At 43.5% G+C, this 15,721-nt stretch overlaps 1 protein-coding gene across 3 annotated transcripts in view; it reads left to right on the top strand.

Annotated features, from left to right (window-relative positions):
* The window catches only part of KPNA6 (karyopherin subunit alpha 6), a 30,689-nt gene extending 23,506 nt beyond the window's left edge, over positions 1 to 7,183 (top strand). For all 3 annotated transcript variants that reach the window (XM_067533917.1, XM_067533916.1, XM_067533915.1), the window contains 6 exons: positions 1,059 to 1,222; positions 1,759 to 1,837; positions 2,618 to 2,743; positions 3,354 to 3,481; positions 5,280 to 5,458; positions 6,374 to 7,183. In XM_067533917.1, coding sequence (XP_067390018.1) covers positions 1,059 to 1,222; positions 1,759 to 1,837; positions 2,618 to 2,743; positions 3,354 to 3,481; positions 5,280 to 5,458; positions 6,374 to 6,561 — 864 coding nt within the window. In that variant the 3' untranslated portion in view covers positions 6,562 to 7,183. The remainder of the gene's footprint in view (positions 1 to 1,058; positions 1,223 to 1,758; positions 1,838 to 2,617; positions 2,744 to 3,353; positions 3,482 to 5,279; positions 5,459 to 6,373) is intronic.
* The last annotated feature ends 8,538 nt before the right edge of the window (positions 7,184 to 15,721 follow it).

Here is a 15,721-nt window from a genome sequence, read left to right as displayed (position 1 = left end):
ATGAAGTTCTGCTGGGACCAGGGCTGCCAGGCAGCTTTTGAAACCTGCTTGGTTCCTGCTAGCTTTCCACACCCTAGCTCCTTGGCAGTCCCCAAGGTCTTGGCTATGCAGGCTGCCCCAGAGCTGGGACTCTGTTCTCTATGGTGGAGAACTCAAAACTTTGGTGTTTGTCCAAATTGGAACAAACCAAATGTCAAAATCTAGAAACCCTTCACAACAGAATTACTTACTCGCTGTGGAAGGCCTTCTCTTCTCCATGCCCCTTCCGCTTGATGCCTCTGTCCTCTAAAAGAGATGGTCAGTAACAGCATGACCATTAAGCAAGACTGGAGGCCTTTCTGTTCTATATTTTGGTGGTTAACACTCGGGTTAAGGTCTGTTACTTGACAACTCCCTTGATGAGGCTGGAGAAGCTGCATTGATGGATAATTAAAGTATGTATAAGGCCTTGCACCCTTACATAGGTTACCAAGTACTGTGGGTGACTATTGGGATGGCTGGCTGTTCAGGGCTATCAGAGGTAGGAAATGGAACGGTGTTCTTTCATAGGAGTGCTTGTCCTCCAAGCTGCAAACTTTTCAGCTGTTGCTCATTTGATAAAGAATGGTTTAAAAAAAAAAATACAGCTGGATACTAGTTTTGGGAGGGGGTGACCCCTTATGTCCTTGGTTAGTGAGTGCTGGAGAGGCCCTGTTGTAACTTGAATCTCCTTTGCTACAAAGTGGAAGCTGTGTCCAAAACTATCCCTATTACATCAACTCTTAATACATGTTGAGGGGGCCAGTTGTCTGACAAATATACGTAAGGTCTCGCGTATCAAGTGTGTGAATGGAAATGTTGGTTTCTGATGTTCCTTGATGCTGTTTAATTGTGGTGGGTTTAGAAATCCAGGTGAGAACCTGACTCACCCAAAGGATGGCACCTAGTTCATCATTCACTATCTGTGACATTCAGCATGGCTAGGTGGTTCTTGCACACAAAGCTGCCTTGCCTCTTGCTAAGAAACCTTTTCTAAACTCTTTCTCTGGGGTGGGGGTTGGTGCTTCTTCTTACTGTAGGTGTCTCCCTGCTTGCCGGTGTTGTCCCGATTATTATTCAGCAGTGACTCTGACTTGCTGGCAGATGCCTGCTGGGCACTCTCCTATCTATCAGATGGCCCCAATGAGAAAATCCAAGCAGTAATAGACTCCGGGGTGTGTCGGCGACTGGTGGAACTGTTAATGTAAGTGTGTTGCCCTGCGTAAGAGGCAAAGGCCATTGACTGAACAGCCCATGTGAATATGGTTTTGTATTGTTAACCCTTTGCTCTTCGTGCTAAAGCTCACCACAGTAATGTTTTAAACTGGTGCCCAATGGCAGAAAACCCAGGCTCCTTGTGTCAGAAGGATTAGCTAGTATCCTTGGGTATGTGGGGATATCCGACATGGGTTGTGTTTGTGAAACACATTGATTTTTCCGGAGTGTTCTGGTTACTATTAATTGGATGCCACCACAGTGAGGGGGGCATGAAAGAGTAAAGATAGGAATGATTTGAAGGTGACAGGAAGTGGTCCATGATGTAGCTTACAGTTGTAAGAGGATAAAGAATGTTTGCTCTTTCAGTGATTATCTGTATTTGGTTTGGACACATTTTACTGTATGCTTATGAGTGTGAGATTTTAACTAAATGGGGGTGATGGGGTGAGGGAGGTGCAGGAATTCTGTTGCAAAGGTTTTGGTGTGTTTGGACTGATTTGTTTCCCATCCTCTTTCTTTCAGGCACAATGACTATAAAGTGGCTTCCCCAGCTTTGCGAGCTGTAGGCAACATTGTGACGGGTGATGACATCCAGACCCAGGTAAGTAGAATGTGACTCGCTCTTATCAAATTCCCTCCCACTTAAACCCTGAGCATTTAAAATGTCTCAAATAAAAACCCAGATCATCACTAAGAGGGAGGAGGTAAAGTTCTCATGGCAGATCTGTGCTCAGCTTTCTAGGTTTGCCACTGAAAAATGAAATCTAGCTTAGAGCCCCCATCCCTTAAACAAAACAGGAATGGCTCAACCTGCAGGGTTGCCCGTAAGATGAATTGAGCCATGATGACATGGCTCAAGATTTAGCTGCAACAACGAAAGTTCCTTCTATGTATTGGTGCTTGTGAACAATGTCGTGTATACAAGCATCTAAGAGTCTCCTTACACAAACATTGGCTATAACAAGTCTCAGGACTCCAGTCATTGACATTCCTCATTTCCAGCACCAAAGAACTAGGGGTGACTCACTCTGTCCCCTCCTTGAGTGCTCCTACAATAGGAGATAAGTGGAAGGCGGCTTGTCTTTCCTTTGCCTCCTGCACCCCAAACAATGCATTCCTGGTAGAACACTTTGGAATTGCAATGTCCGATTTGTAAGTGTGCCCCTCGGGAACAGGAAAGGCATTCTCGTCGGCCTGCTGCTTAATGGAACACCTCGTTCAGTGGCAGGAGTTTGTGGAAAACGTTGGAAGAAAACGTTCTTTCCCGTAAGAATCCAATGAAGATGTACTGACAATATCTACTGTATGGAAGTGGAGGATGGCAAAAGCCAAGTGTCGTACTTGATTATAGTGTCCTCCTATCCTGTACTCTTCTCCTAAGGTGATCCTGAACTGCTCAGCTCTGCCTTGCCTGCTTCATTTATTAAGCAGTCCCAAAGAGTCCATCCGGAAGGAAGCTTGCTGGACCATTTCTAACATCACGGCTGGAAACAGGGCTCAGATACAGGTGCAGCTTCTAGAATCCTCCCCATGCCCCACCTGCAACACCCTTGGATCCACAGAGCATCATTAAAACACAATACATGTGATTCTTAATTGACACGTAAAGGCCACCTTTTACACCCTGCCTTCCCTTTTTCTCTGGTCATTTGCAGGCACAAACATTGTCTTTGTTCTACTTGACTGCACCCACGATGCTAGTTAGACATCAAGTGATACTCACTGTGCACACAGAAGGTGGCTGGTCTGAAATCAGCTCTGAATGTCTAATCCCTGAGTGAGCATGGGGAGGTGGGGATTAATCTGCCTCTTCACTGTGGTTCTGAAGTTCAGGTGTACACCTGGAATAACGCCTGTCAGGGGGTGCACAGCATTCAATTGTAATTATCCTTTCTAAGGGTCTCTATCCAAACAGATGCATACTGTCACCATAGACCTCCTGTCCTATTAGTACAATAATAAGAGATTAAGTTACTGTCCAAGAACTTAATCTTACACTTGCAGGACATGGTAGGGAAAGCAGATGGGGATCACTGAAAAGGCTTCTGTTCCTGGAGCCTGCTAGTTTTTAGGAGTCACTTGGCCTGTTCTAAACATTGCTTCTCTTCTTTCCTCAGGCAGTCATAGATGCAAACATTTTCCCAGTGCTGATAGAAATCTTACAGAAAGCAGAATTCCGCACGAGGAAAGAGGCAGCGTGGGCCATCACGAATGCGACATCAGGAGGAACCCCAGAGCAGATTAGGTATATGGAGGGGCTGTTTTTATCTGTACTTTGTCTCTGGCTCCATGAAGCTATAGCAACTTTGTACAATCAGTTTGCCATCAGCATTTGTGGCCATTAACTCCTCCATCAGATTTGGCCTTGAGAAGCTTCAAGATTATATGCAAAGGTCCAGCATGTATTTATAGCCTTCCCTAAGTTCTAATTCTGTCAATGAAGACAATAGATTTTTGCTGTAAAACCATTCAAGTGGAATAATTTTACTGGTGTGGCTTCTGCCTCTGTATTCACCATTGAGATGACGTGTTAGTATGATGTGCAGATTTCCTGGCTGTGTTGAGGATCTGCCTAAAATGCATCAGTGTAATGTGTCAGTACCAAAGTGCTACAGGATGTAGTTGAGTAAAACACAATAGGTTCAGGGGTGGTAAACCTTCAGGGTGTGCATTTTCAGAGTGGCACAGACTTATATATGTGTGACTCCTGTTGATTTCCCTAGCAGTTGCATGCTAATCCATCCAAGTGTAAACACTGTAATGAGTGGTCTAATTGGGTATCCTGCTTCTGACCATGACAGACTTCCCAGTGTTTTAAGAGAAGGCAGCACAAAAATGAACACATTGGGGAGGAACTCCTTCCTAACACTAGCTGTTGGCTGGCTTATGCCTTGAAGCAAATTGATTGCAAGTCCTTGTTAATTCTCTTAAGAATTATACGAAGCTTCAAACTACAGCTGTTGAGAACCAGAAGAGTGTTCAAAGTCTAAACTATATCTTAGTGTAACTTTATTTTATATGAATAAAACACACCTCAAATGTAGTATAAATAATACTGTTTAACAATCTTATGCCACACACTTACAAGGCTTCAGCCTCTTGGCCATGCAGTCCAATTCTGGGAGTATCTGGTCTGCATCATGTACATGTTAGGTACATGCTCACACTCTGGCTCTGGTACAATTCAAAACCCAATGAAGCACTTTAATTTCCTTAATCCATCAGCACTTGCTCTTGGGCTAAAGCCCTTTCTGTTCTCCTTCATTCAAACTACATTTTTATGGCTTTAAAATTCTATTAAGTGTACGTCTTATAGAAACAGCAGCATGACAAGGCACCCTTATAACTTTGCCAGTATTGTGTGGTTTAAACAGGAAAAAATGTCATGTGGACTCCATGCAGGTGAGTTAATGCTCTTACCTTTGTTTCTGCTGGCCTGTGTAGGAAATGCACAAAGTATGTGAGTCTAAGTTTAAGGAGATGTTAGGTATAAATCTTTCACAGTATCAGAGTAGTAGATACCTGGCTAATTATAGGCTATATAATTTAAAGATATGCTGCAAAGTTTAAGACCCTTGGGAATGTATTTGTCTTTTTTTTTTTTTTTAAATTCCAGTGAAGTTTTGTATTGGGATTTAAATAGTGCATGTGACTGTAAACAAGTGATCCAGACTAATTCAGTTTCATAGTTTACTTGGTACTATTCACGCACCTTCGACAAATGAGACTAGAACGTCTCGATTCTAACTCTACAGGCAGACCAGTTTAGATCTATTGAGGTTGCCTGATTCAATTGGAGTTGGAAGTCCATTGTAAAGAAGTGCCCTGGTTGTTAGTTGTCGTTGAGATAGAAATTGGTGTCTAATTTAAACACCCAGCTTCGAGAGCTAGGTGAAAAGGATATTTACCTGTTAGGCGATACTTAAAATACATGTTTCCTTAAACCTAACTGTGTCCCTTTAAACCTAAATGCATGCCACAATGTTACTTAACCTTCCTTCCTGATAAACTGAATGTTTGTCTTCCTTGTGCTTTCTTTTCAGGTACTTGGTAAACCTAGGCTGTATCAAACCTCTCTGTGACCTGCTGACTGTCATGGACTCCAAGATTGTTCAAGTGGCCCTGAATGGCCTGGAGAACATCCTGCGGCTCGGTGAGCAGGAGGCCAAGCAAAGTGGCACAGGCATCAACCCCTACTGCAGCCTCATTGAGGAAGCATATGGTAAGTGGCTCGCGCTGGCCTTGCTGCTGTGACTTGCTCCCTATAGGAAGTAATGAAGGAGATGTGTTAGCGGCTGCTTATGATCTGTTGCTGAAAGTGTTGGTCTGCTTCCTCTGAGAACTTCAAATGAGTATGAGATGAGGGATGCTAGAAGTTCTGGATCAACTGCTGTTTACCCCAATAATTAGTTTGCATCAACACACTTTGTGGCTTGTTGCATTCTGTGATTATGGATAGCTAGGATGAGTACCAGGGCAGGTAAGTGCCAAATGAATGCAAGAGATTTCTGGTCCAAGGATTCCAAGATGCTGGAGGTGATTGAAGGTACAGTTGGGGCTCTCACAAATTGGCAGCATTGATCAGAGTTAAGGCTGCCACTCAGGAAAACCAATGACAATTCCTCCCCCTACAAAAAAAATGATGGGACTAACAAGACACATATATAAGATCACATCTTTTACAGGGTCCAAAGATGTGCTAGGCACTTAAGTTTCTGCCATGGCAGAAATCAGTCTTGTCACTTCTTTCTACTTCCTCCTCTGTCTCTTCAGAATGTGAGCTCCGTGGGGCAAGGACCTGTCATCATTTTTAGTCTGAAGTGCCTCATGCACTGTTGGTGCTTTGTAAATGATCAGGCCAGTGAAACTTCTGATTTGTGGTGTATCTCCAAATAGGAACAACTCACCTTTCCAAGTCTTAATTAGACGTGGGCTGAGAGAGAGTCAATCCAAAAGCTGTTCTGGAGTAATGGAACTAGTTTGCTTTAGATAGTCTAGCCCTGTGGATAAAATGCAAGCTGAACAAATGGTGGTCTTAGGGCCCTGAACAGTTGAAAGGGTGCAGGATGGAAGGGGGCAGGGAATAGTATGCATGTTCTGATCTGTTGTGCCACATTCCATTTTTCTCTTTTCTAAGGCTTGGATAAGATAGAGTTCCTGCAGAGCCATGAGAACCAGGAGATCTACCAGAAGGCTTTTGATTTGATTGAGCATTACTTTGGAGTAGAGGATGATGACTCCACCCTGGCTCCCCAGGTAGATGAGAACCAACAGCAATTCATCTTCCAGCAGCCTGAGGCTCCTATGGAAGGCTTCCAGCTATAATGTGTTCAGAGGGGGAAGAACACCACAAACTTGCCAGAAATCAACTGGGAGCAGCCAGAGTTATAATCCCATTTCCCCCTCCTTACAAATGGAAGGCGCAAACACCCACGCCACCAATTAGGAAATGATTCCTCCGTCGAGAACAGCTAGAAGCAATGCTTTGCTCTCATGGAAAGAAGGGGATTTTATTTTTTACACTTTTTTTGCTGCTGCATTACATGTCTTTAAAGCAGGCACCAGGGTGGAGGAAGGACACAGAGGTAACAAATTGCACCTCTTGTTTTAATTTGTGGTGATCTTTCCCAAATGTCGTGTCACTTGTTACCTTGGGTACTTAAATTAAATTACAGTGGGGGGGTGGGGAAAAACACAAATCAAAAGTTAAGCATTCTCTCCTCTGACAACATTAATCCTGGAAGCTAGGGTTGATCTATTTAATTTTTTTGCACATTTTACTCTTTGTTAAAGACTTTCTGATCTGCCAAGAGCAAAGTTTAGCCCCTCACCTTTTTGCAGCTCTCCTTCAGTGGACCGCGCCATTGGACATGGGCCAAGTTCCCCTTGAAACATACTGTAAATGGATACAGGAGAAATGCGAAGACTTTTCTTGGAGAAGGATTTTTTCCCCTTGGTTTAAAAATGCTAACTTTTTTCTTTTTTTGAAGAACTGTTATTGGTATTTAAAAAAAAAAAAAAAAAATGGCAACAAAACCCCAAAGATGGTAATTGTAAAGAGGTGGGGGAGATGTTTGGGTGATCTTTGAAAAGAGGAAGCACAGCTGCCACTGCATGGGCTTCACTTGCATTGCTACTGATTGAAGTCACAGAACTGTTGAAATGGTGAAACCCATCTTCATCTTTACTTGAAAATTTTTTTCATGAAAACGTATTAAGATTTGGATTTTTTTCTGAATGGAGGGGGTGGGGGTGGATTGTTTATTTTATGGGGTGGGGAGGAAGGAGGGCATAGCTACACTTGACAGGAGCATTGTGTGCGGTGTTAACTCCAGTAGCAAAGGGCCTGAGTTTTCAGGATTACTTCCTGCTCACAGTTGGATCATGTACATTTTACTTCAAAAGGAAGAGTCAAAGCTCTGTATTTTTTATATATTATATATAGGTAGATATTTGTCTAATTGGGCTTCAGAGAAAAATATATATGAAATTTCTGTAATTTATGTAAATAGAATACTGTGAGGCAGGTACACCTGGAAATGATGGTCTATGAACTCACTCACTGGTTGTCCTGCTTCTTTTCTTCTGTTTACTCACGTACTGTACAAGCAAACATAGATTTGTCTTAAACTCCTTTTCCAGATTGAGTTTACATAGCCAAGAGTGATATAAAACACACTAGGCTATAGAGAACACAAACAATGTTGGTATTTGAGGGAAGGGGAAAACATGGTTCACTGAGGTGTCCAATAAACTCACCATGTATATCCCCCTCCCTGTTCTTGCTGTCCAATGCAAGTGCAAGTCTTGAAGCTTTTGGGACTGGGAATTTCAAGTGGGTAAGAAACAAGGCGTGGTGCCAGTTGTGTGAAATCAAGAAATCCAATTTCACACAAGTCCTTCACGTTTAAAAAAATAAATAAATAAACAACATCTGTGCATTTGACTGATGGCTGGCTGTGGCTAGAGTGATCTCTGCATTTGTAAAGTTTCCTTATCACTTGCTGCAGTACAAGTTTGGGGTGGATTATTTAATATTAGCTGTAGCCTTGTGGAGCATGCGTGAAAGCTTAGCCAAGGTCTACTGGAGTGTTGTGCCATTGCAGGATCTGTAGAAGCCTACCAGGGAGCTTGGTCTCCCAGCAAGCACGTTACAATTGGAACCTTCTTTTGTCTGAAGAATGAAACTGAATATTGTATTTAAAAATATATTCAGGTTTGCGAGGTAACTCAACAAGCCTCATATGTTAACCTAGGGGCTCACTTACATGCCTCTGGCTAGTGTGTATCCCCTCCCTCGTCTCTTTAAACCGAGTGGGGGGGAAAAATCAATCTGTCCATCCTCTAAAGCTTGGGTTAGCAGCTGAGAAGGCTCTTGTATTGAGGCTTTTATGAAAGATTTATTGTGGAGTTCAATGTATTGGGGTAGCTTATTAAAGGAGATCATGCAAATGAAAATCTCTTCTAATGGATCCTTATGCAGTTGATGGAAGATGAAGAAATAACAGATCTGGATTTATACTCAAATTCAAGCCTTAAGAAGAAGGGTAGGTCTCAAATACTATCCGACTATATTCCTGGATTCTGGAATGGTGGGGTGAGTCAGGAGTCACCCTAGCTATGATCTAATTGGTTCAGTCTCTTATTCAAGAGTCTTGCTTGCCTCAAGATTTTCTCCATTAAAAATACCAGTGAACAGCCGAGGGTTAAGTGAGACTTACATGTGTGTGCTCTTTTGTAGTGGGAAGGAGGGGTTGCTGCTCTTTCCTTCTGCTTGTAGGTCTTTCAGCACTAGCATCAATGAGGTGTTTCCCATGGCCATGCATACGGTGCTTTTGGGATCTAGGACATACATTAAAGCTCAGTTGTTGCACTGAAACCTTTCTCTCTCCTCTTCTCTTCCTGTATCTGGAAATAATCCAGCAGTGGATTTGGAAGAGGGGAGAGGTTTAGGCTTTGCAGGGATCATTGAAACTAAAAAATGCCTGCCCTGAATTAGTGTATAAGCAGATACCCACTTCATGGAGAGTAATATGAGCATGTGGATGATTTAAAAAGGATTGTTCTGATGCATGGTTGTCTAGGAGAGACCCTCAGGGGCTGGATGTGACCACGGGATGTGGTAGCCAGGCCGCATGAAAACCTGCAGGCGGGGTGTGCTAAATCTGTGGAATCAAGCTGTTTATCAGTAGAAAATAACCAGTTGTTCAATAGGCAGTTATCAAGTGAAAGGCTTCAGAGGAACAACATTCATATGATGAGTTTCATGGAGACTGTGAATTTCACAAAGTATTCTTTCCTCTTACGGAACTGAGCAATTCTTCAATCTGTAAAACCTTGATTTTAAGCTTAGGCTAAACATGTTCAGTGTCTAATTTCTTTTACCAACTAACCTTTGGATATTCATATTGTATTTGAAATTGGATCTACAGCCTTGGGAAGGCAACCATTTCCCCCAGTTTTGAAACACAGAATTGGTGAAAAACCTGTGTGGGACTTTCTCCTGTTTCCCTCTTCCATACCTCACACAGCCTCCCATCAGGCTTAATCTTTGACTTTTTTCTCCTCCTCCCACCACCAAGCCAGGATCACTGCTGGCTACTGGTCAGTGCTCAGTCCCATCTTGATTTTGCTCTGCCAAAAAGGCTCCCTGTTTGGCAAACGAAAACCAAGAATGTATCCCATCGACAAACAGATTCTATGTGGAAGGCCTTCTGCGGAATGTTCCAAAGTCCCCCCCCTGTGAACCCATGGTCACTTAACTGATGAGGGAGACATTCATGGAGCTACTGTTGCATCAGTCAGCTATCTGAGGTGTTATATGAACCAGAGTACCATATTAGGTATGGTGAGGATGGCATATCCTTCAAGGATAAAGCCTGATACCTAGTTTTGGCTATCTTTTTGCTATGTAGATGCAGTCCTTAAGCCCCGGAGGTAAGATCTTGATTGACCCACAATCATAGTCTTCTGAAGTAAATAACTTGCAAACTCATGGTTTTACTCATTTTCTGCATTACCTCAGAACCACGTAAAAGAAATGGAGCTCTTCACTGCATTGGAGCATCTTCCATTCATTGCTGAATGAAGTTGCATTTGGATCTGCTTTGCGAGATCACTTTTTTAAAAATGGGAGACTTGTTTATTTCAGGGGCAAAGATTGAGGTGCAATGACGTAGAACTACCTAATGAACGCGTGGCAAAAGCTGCAACGGTAGGAAGAATAGCTTTTTGTTTAGACTGGCTCTCCCACCTTCCTGTGGGGAGGAAGCTTACTTCTGTCCTTCGCAAGAGCCACTCCTGCAAAAAGCAGTAAACTATTCTCTGAATTATAACTTGAACCTTCCCTTGGCAACAATAGAAACTAATACTTAGGCCCAAGCCACCTATTGAGGTATGGTTCCTTCTTGGAATTAGCTTGACAGCTTTTATAGAAAATGGCAGATAAGGGTTTACCAAAAACAAAAAACTTGCAGACACTCAAGCCCATTTGCCTTCTTTGCTGAGGGACTTAGAATTGGATGGGAGACTGGAGCCTGTCTCTGCAGCTCCCTAGCCATCTGGTGGGCTTGTGGTTGTGACCTAAGGTCAGTGTTTTTCCTTTCCTTCCTGGGTCTCAAACAGCCAGCTCTGGGAATGAACAGACTTTATGCATGGGGTGTACATTGGTACCTGGCAGCCCTCTGCCCCTCCCCCACCACTTGGGGGGGGGGGGGGGAATTCTTGGGAGAAGGCCATCACTTCCTCCTGCCTTAAGAATTGAAACTTTGACTGGTATCCGGGAACAAGTAAGTTTTGGCTTTTGGAAACGTGCTTATGCAAAGTGCAGGAGAATCCATGCTGATGTCAGCCTTGTTGGATTGTTGCTAAATGTCTGTAGAGAAGCTGTCCTCAGAACCTCCACAAGCACTCTTCTGTGTGTTAAAAACCAGCATTGATCCCCCCTGGCGCATGTAAGCTACTTCTATTTTTCTCAGCTCTCACAAGTGCCATGTAGATCTACAAGAGATGTTGACATTTAGGCATACATCTTATGGGTCTATTTTTATTTTGAATATGACTGTTTTGTTACAGTGTATGGCCTTCTTTTCTATCAGTATTCCACGCATGCAGTGGTTGCACTACAGACCATGCCAACCCATTCAGTTAACCTAAATGCCACTTTTGTGCTGTTAGCAACTTGGGCATCTTAAACCCCCCCTAGTTCTGGTATTTATTTCATCCATTTATGTCCTAGCACCACCATCTTAAGTGCTCCTAAAACACTTTGGAGGCTGTATTGCTCAGTAATTGTGTGTATCTCGCATACCTCCAAGTATGGCATTCCTAGTGGATGCTAGCTATAAAAACTGTAGCTTTACCATTTTCATTGTCTGAGGACTTCTGACTATTGGTAGTACCTCTTTTTATTTGTTACCTAGAGCAATAGCACTACAACCCAGAGAGAATGCAATATCAACATATATGTCAGGGATAATTTGAGGAAAGATCCTCAAGCAAGCATGCAATTATACCAGCTAACTGCTAGTGTTTGGGTGTTCTCTGATCTGACCAGGGCAGATAACTGGTACAAGGGAATCTCTTAAGTATTTAGCTGAAGTTTAATCTGTGCAGTTGCACTGGATCCCTTGCCTCCTAATTCTGAGATCTCTTCTGCATGTATCATAACTTGAAGCACTCTTGGGTTTTTTATTCCTAGACCAGCCTGTTTAATACTATACTGCATTAAACAACACAGCCTCTTCTCTCAGCAGCTGTCTTGGCATGTTCTGACAATCCAGCAGTCCAACTGGCACTCATGAATGTTCTGATCTTCTTTAAGGGGTGCAATAAAGTTTCAACCACAACCATGTCTGAACCAAGATATCCCAAAATGTAAGGGGATACATTTTCTGCTACAGTGTTATAAGATGCATTGATAAAGGCTTTGTATAGTACTAAAAACTGGTCCCAATTCTGCTGTTCAGTCTGGATTTAGGCCAGTCTAACTTCAGCTTGGCCCTGTATTTGTAGACAGGTTACCAGGTACTTGCTAATATGTTGCAAATTTACCAGTGATGCCTAAGCAAACTACTTTCTCTTCCTAAAAATTCTTTGGCAAGCAGAAGAGTCTCAGGACTGCCTACAATAGGTACCATTCTGTCCTCTCCTCTACAGAAAATGTGAGGACCTTAGCTCAGTGGAGTTTGGAATCTTCTCATCCAAATGTACAGACTAAAATCTCTTCATCCTTCATCACATTTACTATTCCACAAGTCCCATGGCCTGTATGTTGTGCTGTAGAGTAGCACTAGGGCTGAGCTTGCATTCCTGATAGCACTCTCATTCTGACAACATAATTGCATCAGATTGGTGTGGCAAATATCTCCAGGATAAGGAGGTGGTAGGGCTAGAGGCTGCTGATTCATACCAGAGAGATCTCTTTGGATTAATTACTAGTCATTACAGGGCAAAGCATTCCAGACTTCTAGTATACTTTCATCTGTTAGAGAGCATTAGAATTAAACTAGAACTTTAGACTGAATAGCTTTCTCCTTTGGCCCTGTGTTTAATGTGATTCTTAATACCGTAACACTTCAGCTTGGGCCTAAGATTTCATCCTTTCCTGTGTGGCACTTAGAGCAAATACAATCTGTGTATTGTCTGAATGTGGTGATCATGGGATGTATATATCCTCTCTCCATTTAAGATTTGACCTGTGCTTGGTGTTTTGTAGTCAGCTGTATTCAGAACTTGCAGCAGCTGTCTGCACAACAGAATTGGTGCAGTGACTTCAAAAGAGCCTGAAAGGGGGTAGAGCTCTTCCACTGAAGACAGGAAAGTAGGAGTCAAATGATGTGCTGTAGATCTATTTTCTCTAGTAAACCTGGACTCCTGCTTGCTACTTCACCATAATAGATGAGAAGAAAGGGTAACTCCTAAGTGAATAAGCCTTTTATCAGCACAGTTCTAGGTCTAGGCAAACTGCAGTGGACTATTTTTTGTTTAAGAATTGGCCTTCTGCAATCAGGGTCATGACTGATCAGGATTTTAGAATTCATTCAGGGGAGCACAGGAGGAGAGGAGATGGGGACAAGTGCCAGACCTCAAGCTATAATACTGGGCTGAAGAAAAGACTACTGAGGAATATTTTATAAATGTCCTCATCTGTTCTTGAACCCTCCTTGCAACAATCCAGGGACCCAGAAACTGATTGGGGTTTGTTTGTTTTTTTAAAGAAGCAAACTTACAGGGCCTAGGAATGGCATTTAAAAGGCTTATTCTGCTGCAGTAACACAGTGCTCAAAGCACTAACCCATGCAAAGCCAAACCCATGGGTGGAGCTGGTGCTGTGTTCTTACCTTTATTTTTTTGGTTTATCAGCTCATGTGTGGATTGTGTTATGAAACCACTATTGGGCATGGCACAAATGGAAAAATAGTATGTGGTTTAGATTATCTAATTCAAAGGGCTGGGAAGTGGACTTCAGGATGAGCCACAGCAGCCAAGAGTGAGTCAACCTATTTCTTTTTCTTTTAGAAAGCCAAACTATTCTGGCTATTTTTCCAACATGTGGCCCTTTGGAGGTACATTATAACTGTACCATGGTTGATAGATAGGCCTTGGGAGGATACACACCTGATGCTAGTGTGGACTAGTATGATGTGTACAGATTAAAGTTATCTATACACATTCAGAGTTGAAAATGTATCTAGGTTTCCAACACTGTAACAGATACAATGCAAAATAAAGAGTCTGTTCCAAAACTGCTCTAGGTGCTCACTCTGTCTGGATTATTTTTAGTTTGTCAAAAGTTGGGATCCTGGCAGCTGGGCTAAGCTGTACCACAGACTACTGATGTACAAATAGGCATGAACAGAACATCTCAACAGCAAAGAACTTACACTCCACTCCATTGGTAAAAGTATTGCCGATAAACTAGTCACTAAATGCAAGGAAAAACTCTCCAAACCTTGGATGGTGGCTTGCTTGGAAATGGATAAATGTTCAATGTGTAGAAAATTAACAGGGGTTAAGGACCACTTTCCAGGGCAAGCACATGTCCCTATGTCTACCATTAACCTTGAAAGCTTGAGATGTGATGTTCCAGCCCCTCTCACTCACTGCTATAGTGGGAATCAGCCTGCTATGCCTAGTTCACTCTTTAAACACAAAGCACTAGCAGGAAAAAGTTTAGTCAATGCAGTCTTCACCTCTCCGCGGTCTGTCCTTTCCACGCAGCAGGTGCAGCTAAAGGTGTGAGCATTCCTAGCTGTAGGAGACCAGTTGTAGCAAGACTAAACTCAAACTACACAAAGGCTGGTTAAAGTAGTTTACCTATCTTCCACACTAGGGTGTATGGCCTATAGGCAGCATGATGGAGATGAAGAAAGGAGGACCCTGACTCAAGCTGCCTACACTTTAAATTACCCAATGAATTAATTCACAAGGATGAGGTTTAATTAGAACAGCACATTGCATATAGTGGAGAATATTGGAGAAATGTTCATACAGGTTACCTAGTCCATGAGTATCACTGTTAAGTGATAGGGCTGTAATTTTCTCTCACCCTTATTACATCAAGAGTGATTTCTTCCTCAGACAAACTGTGGCCCTATACTATCCTTTAGCTTACTTTTGCTTGAGTAAGCAGTGGGTTGCACCCCAGATGGGTTCCTCCAGTTCACAGGGATCAACACAGCTTGCCAGTTGCAGAATTAGCATGTAAAGGGTGAGGAATGTGATTTCCACCTTAGCTAACACTATCAGTTCCAAGTTTGTGTGGTAGAGTGCAGGTGTTCCCCAAAACCACATACCAGCCACTCATTAACTCACCAGCTAGAGTCCTGGGGCACCTTAAAAACTAACAAACGTATGTGGGCATAAGCTTTCATGGGCAGAAACCCACTTCGTCAAATGTGGGTTTCTGCCCACAAAAGCTCATGCACAAATAAATGTGTTAGTCTTTAAGGTGCCCCAGGCCTCTCCTGGTTTGCTACAAACAGACGCACACAGCTACCCCCTCTGGAACTCATTCAACAAGCTGCTGTCTGTTTCCATCAGGCTAGTGCCTTGACTTTATTCCGGGCACTCTTGCTCCAGGCTGCCCCTGCAGAGCAGCTGAGGCTGCTTGAATCTCTGCGGAGGTGCAGGTAAACTCTAAGGGCGCAGAGTAGCCTCGGCCTCGCCTCCACCCCCCTCAGGCCTGGCCTGTACCTCTTGCCAAACACAACCTCACCCAGAAAAGGCTGCCGAGGGGAGAAACTCAGCCTGCTGCTGAACGTGTAGTTCAGCGTCACTGCAGCTGCCGGGCTCGTGTCTGAGACTCCCCCAGCCCCCCGCTACATCTTCCGTGCCCCCGCTCCTCACAGCTCCCCTCCTCAGGCTCGGGCCTCCCTGCCCCCTCTTCTTCCAGCTCCCCCGCCCCCAACTCGCCCCCACCCCTAGGCTAGTGCCCCCCCCCCTCCAACTCGCCCCGCCCCCAGGCTCTGCCTCCCTGCCCCCT

Source organism: Emydura macquarii, unplaced genomic scaffold, assembly GCF_026122565.2.
Source record: "Emydura macquarii macquarii isolate MOO-44397 ecotype Brisbane River unplaced genomic scaffold, CSIRO-AGI_Emac_v2 contig_3348, whole genome shotgun sequence".
NCBI classification, from domain to species: domain Eukaryota; kingdom Metazoa; phylum Chordata; order Testudines; family Chelidae; genus Emydura; species Emydura macquarii.
Note: the sequence above shows the minus strand (reverse complement) of the source record. Positions and strands in the feature narration are given on the sequence as shown.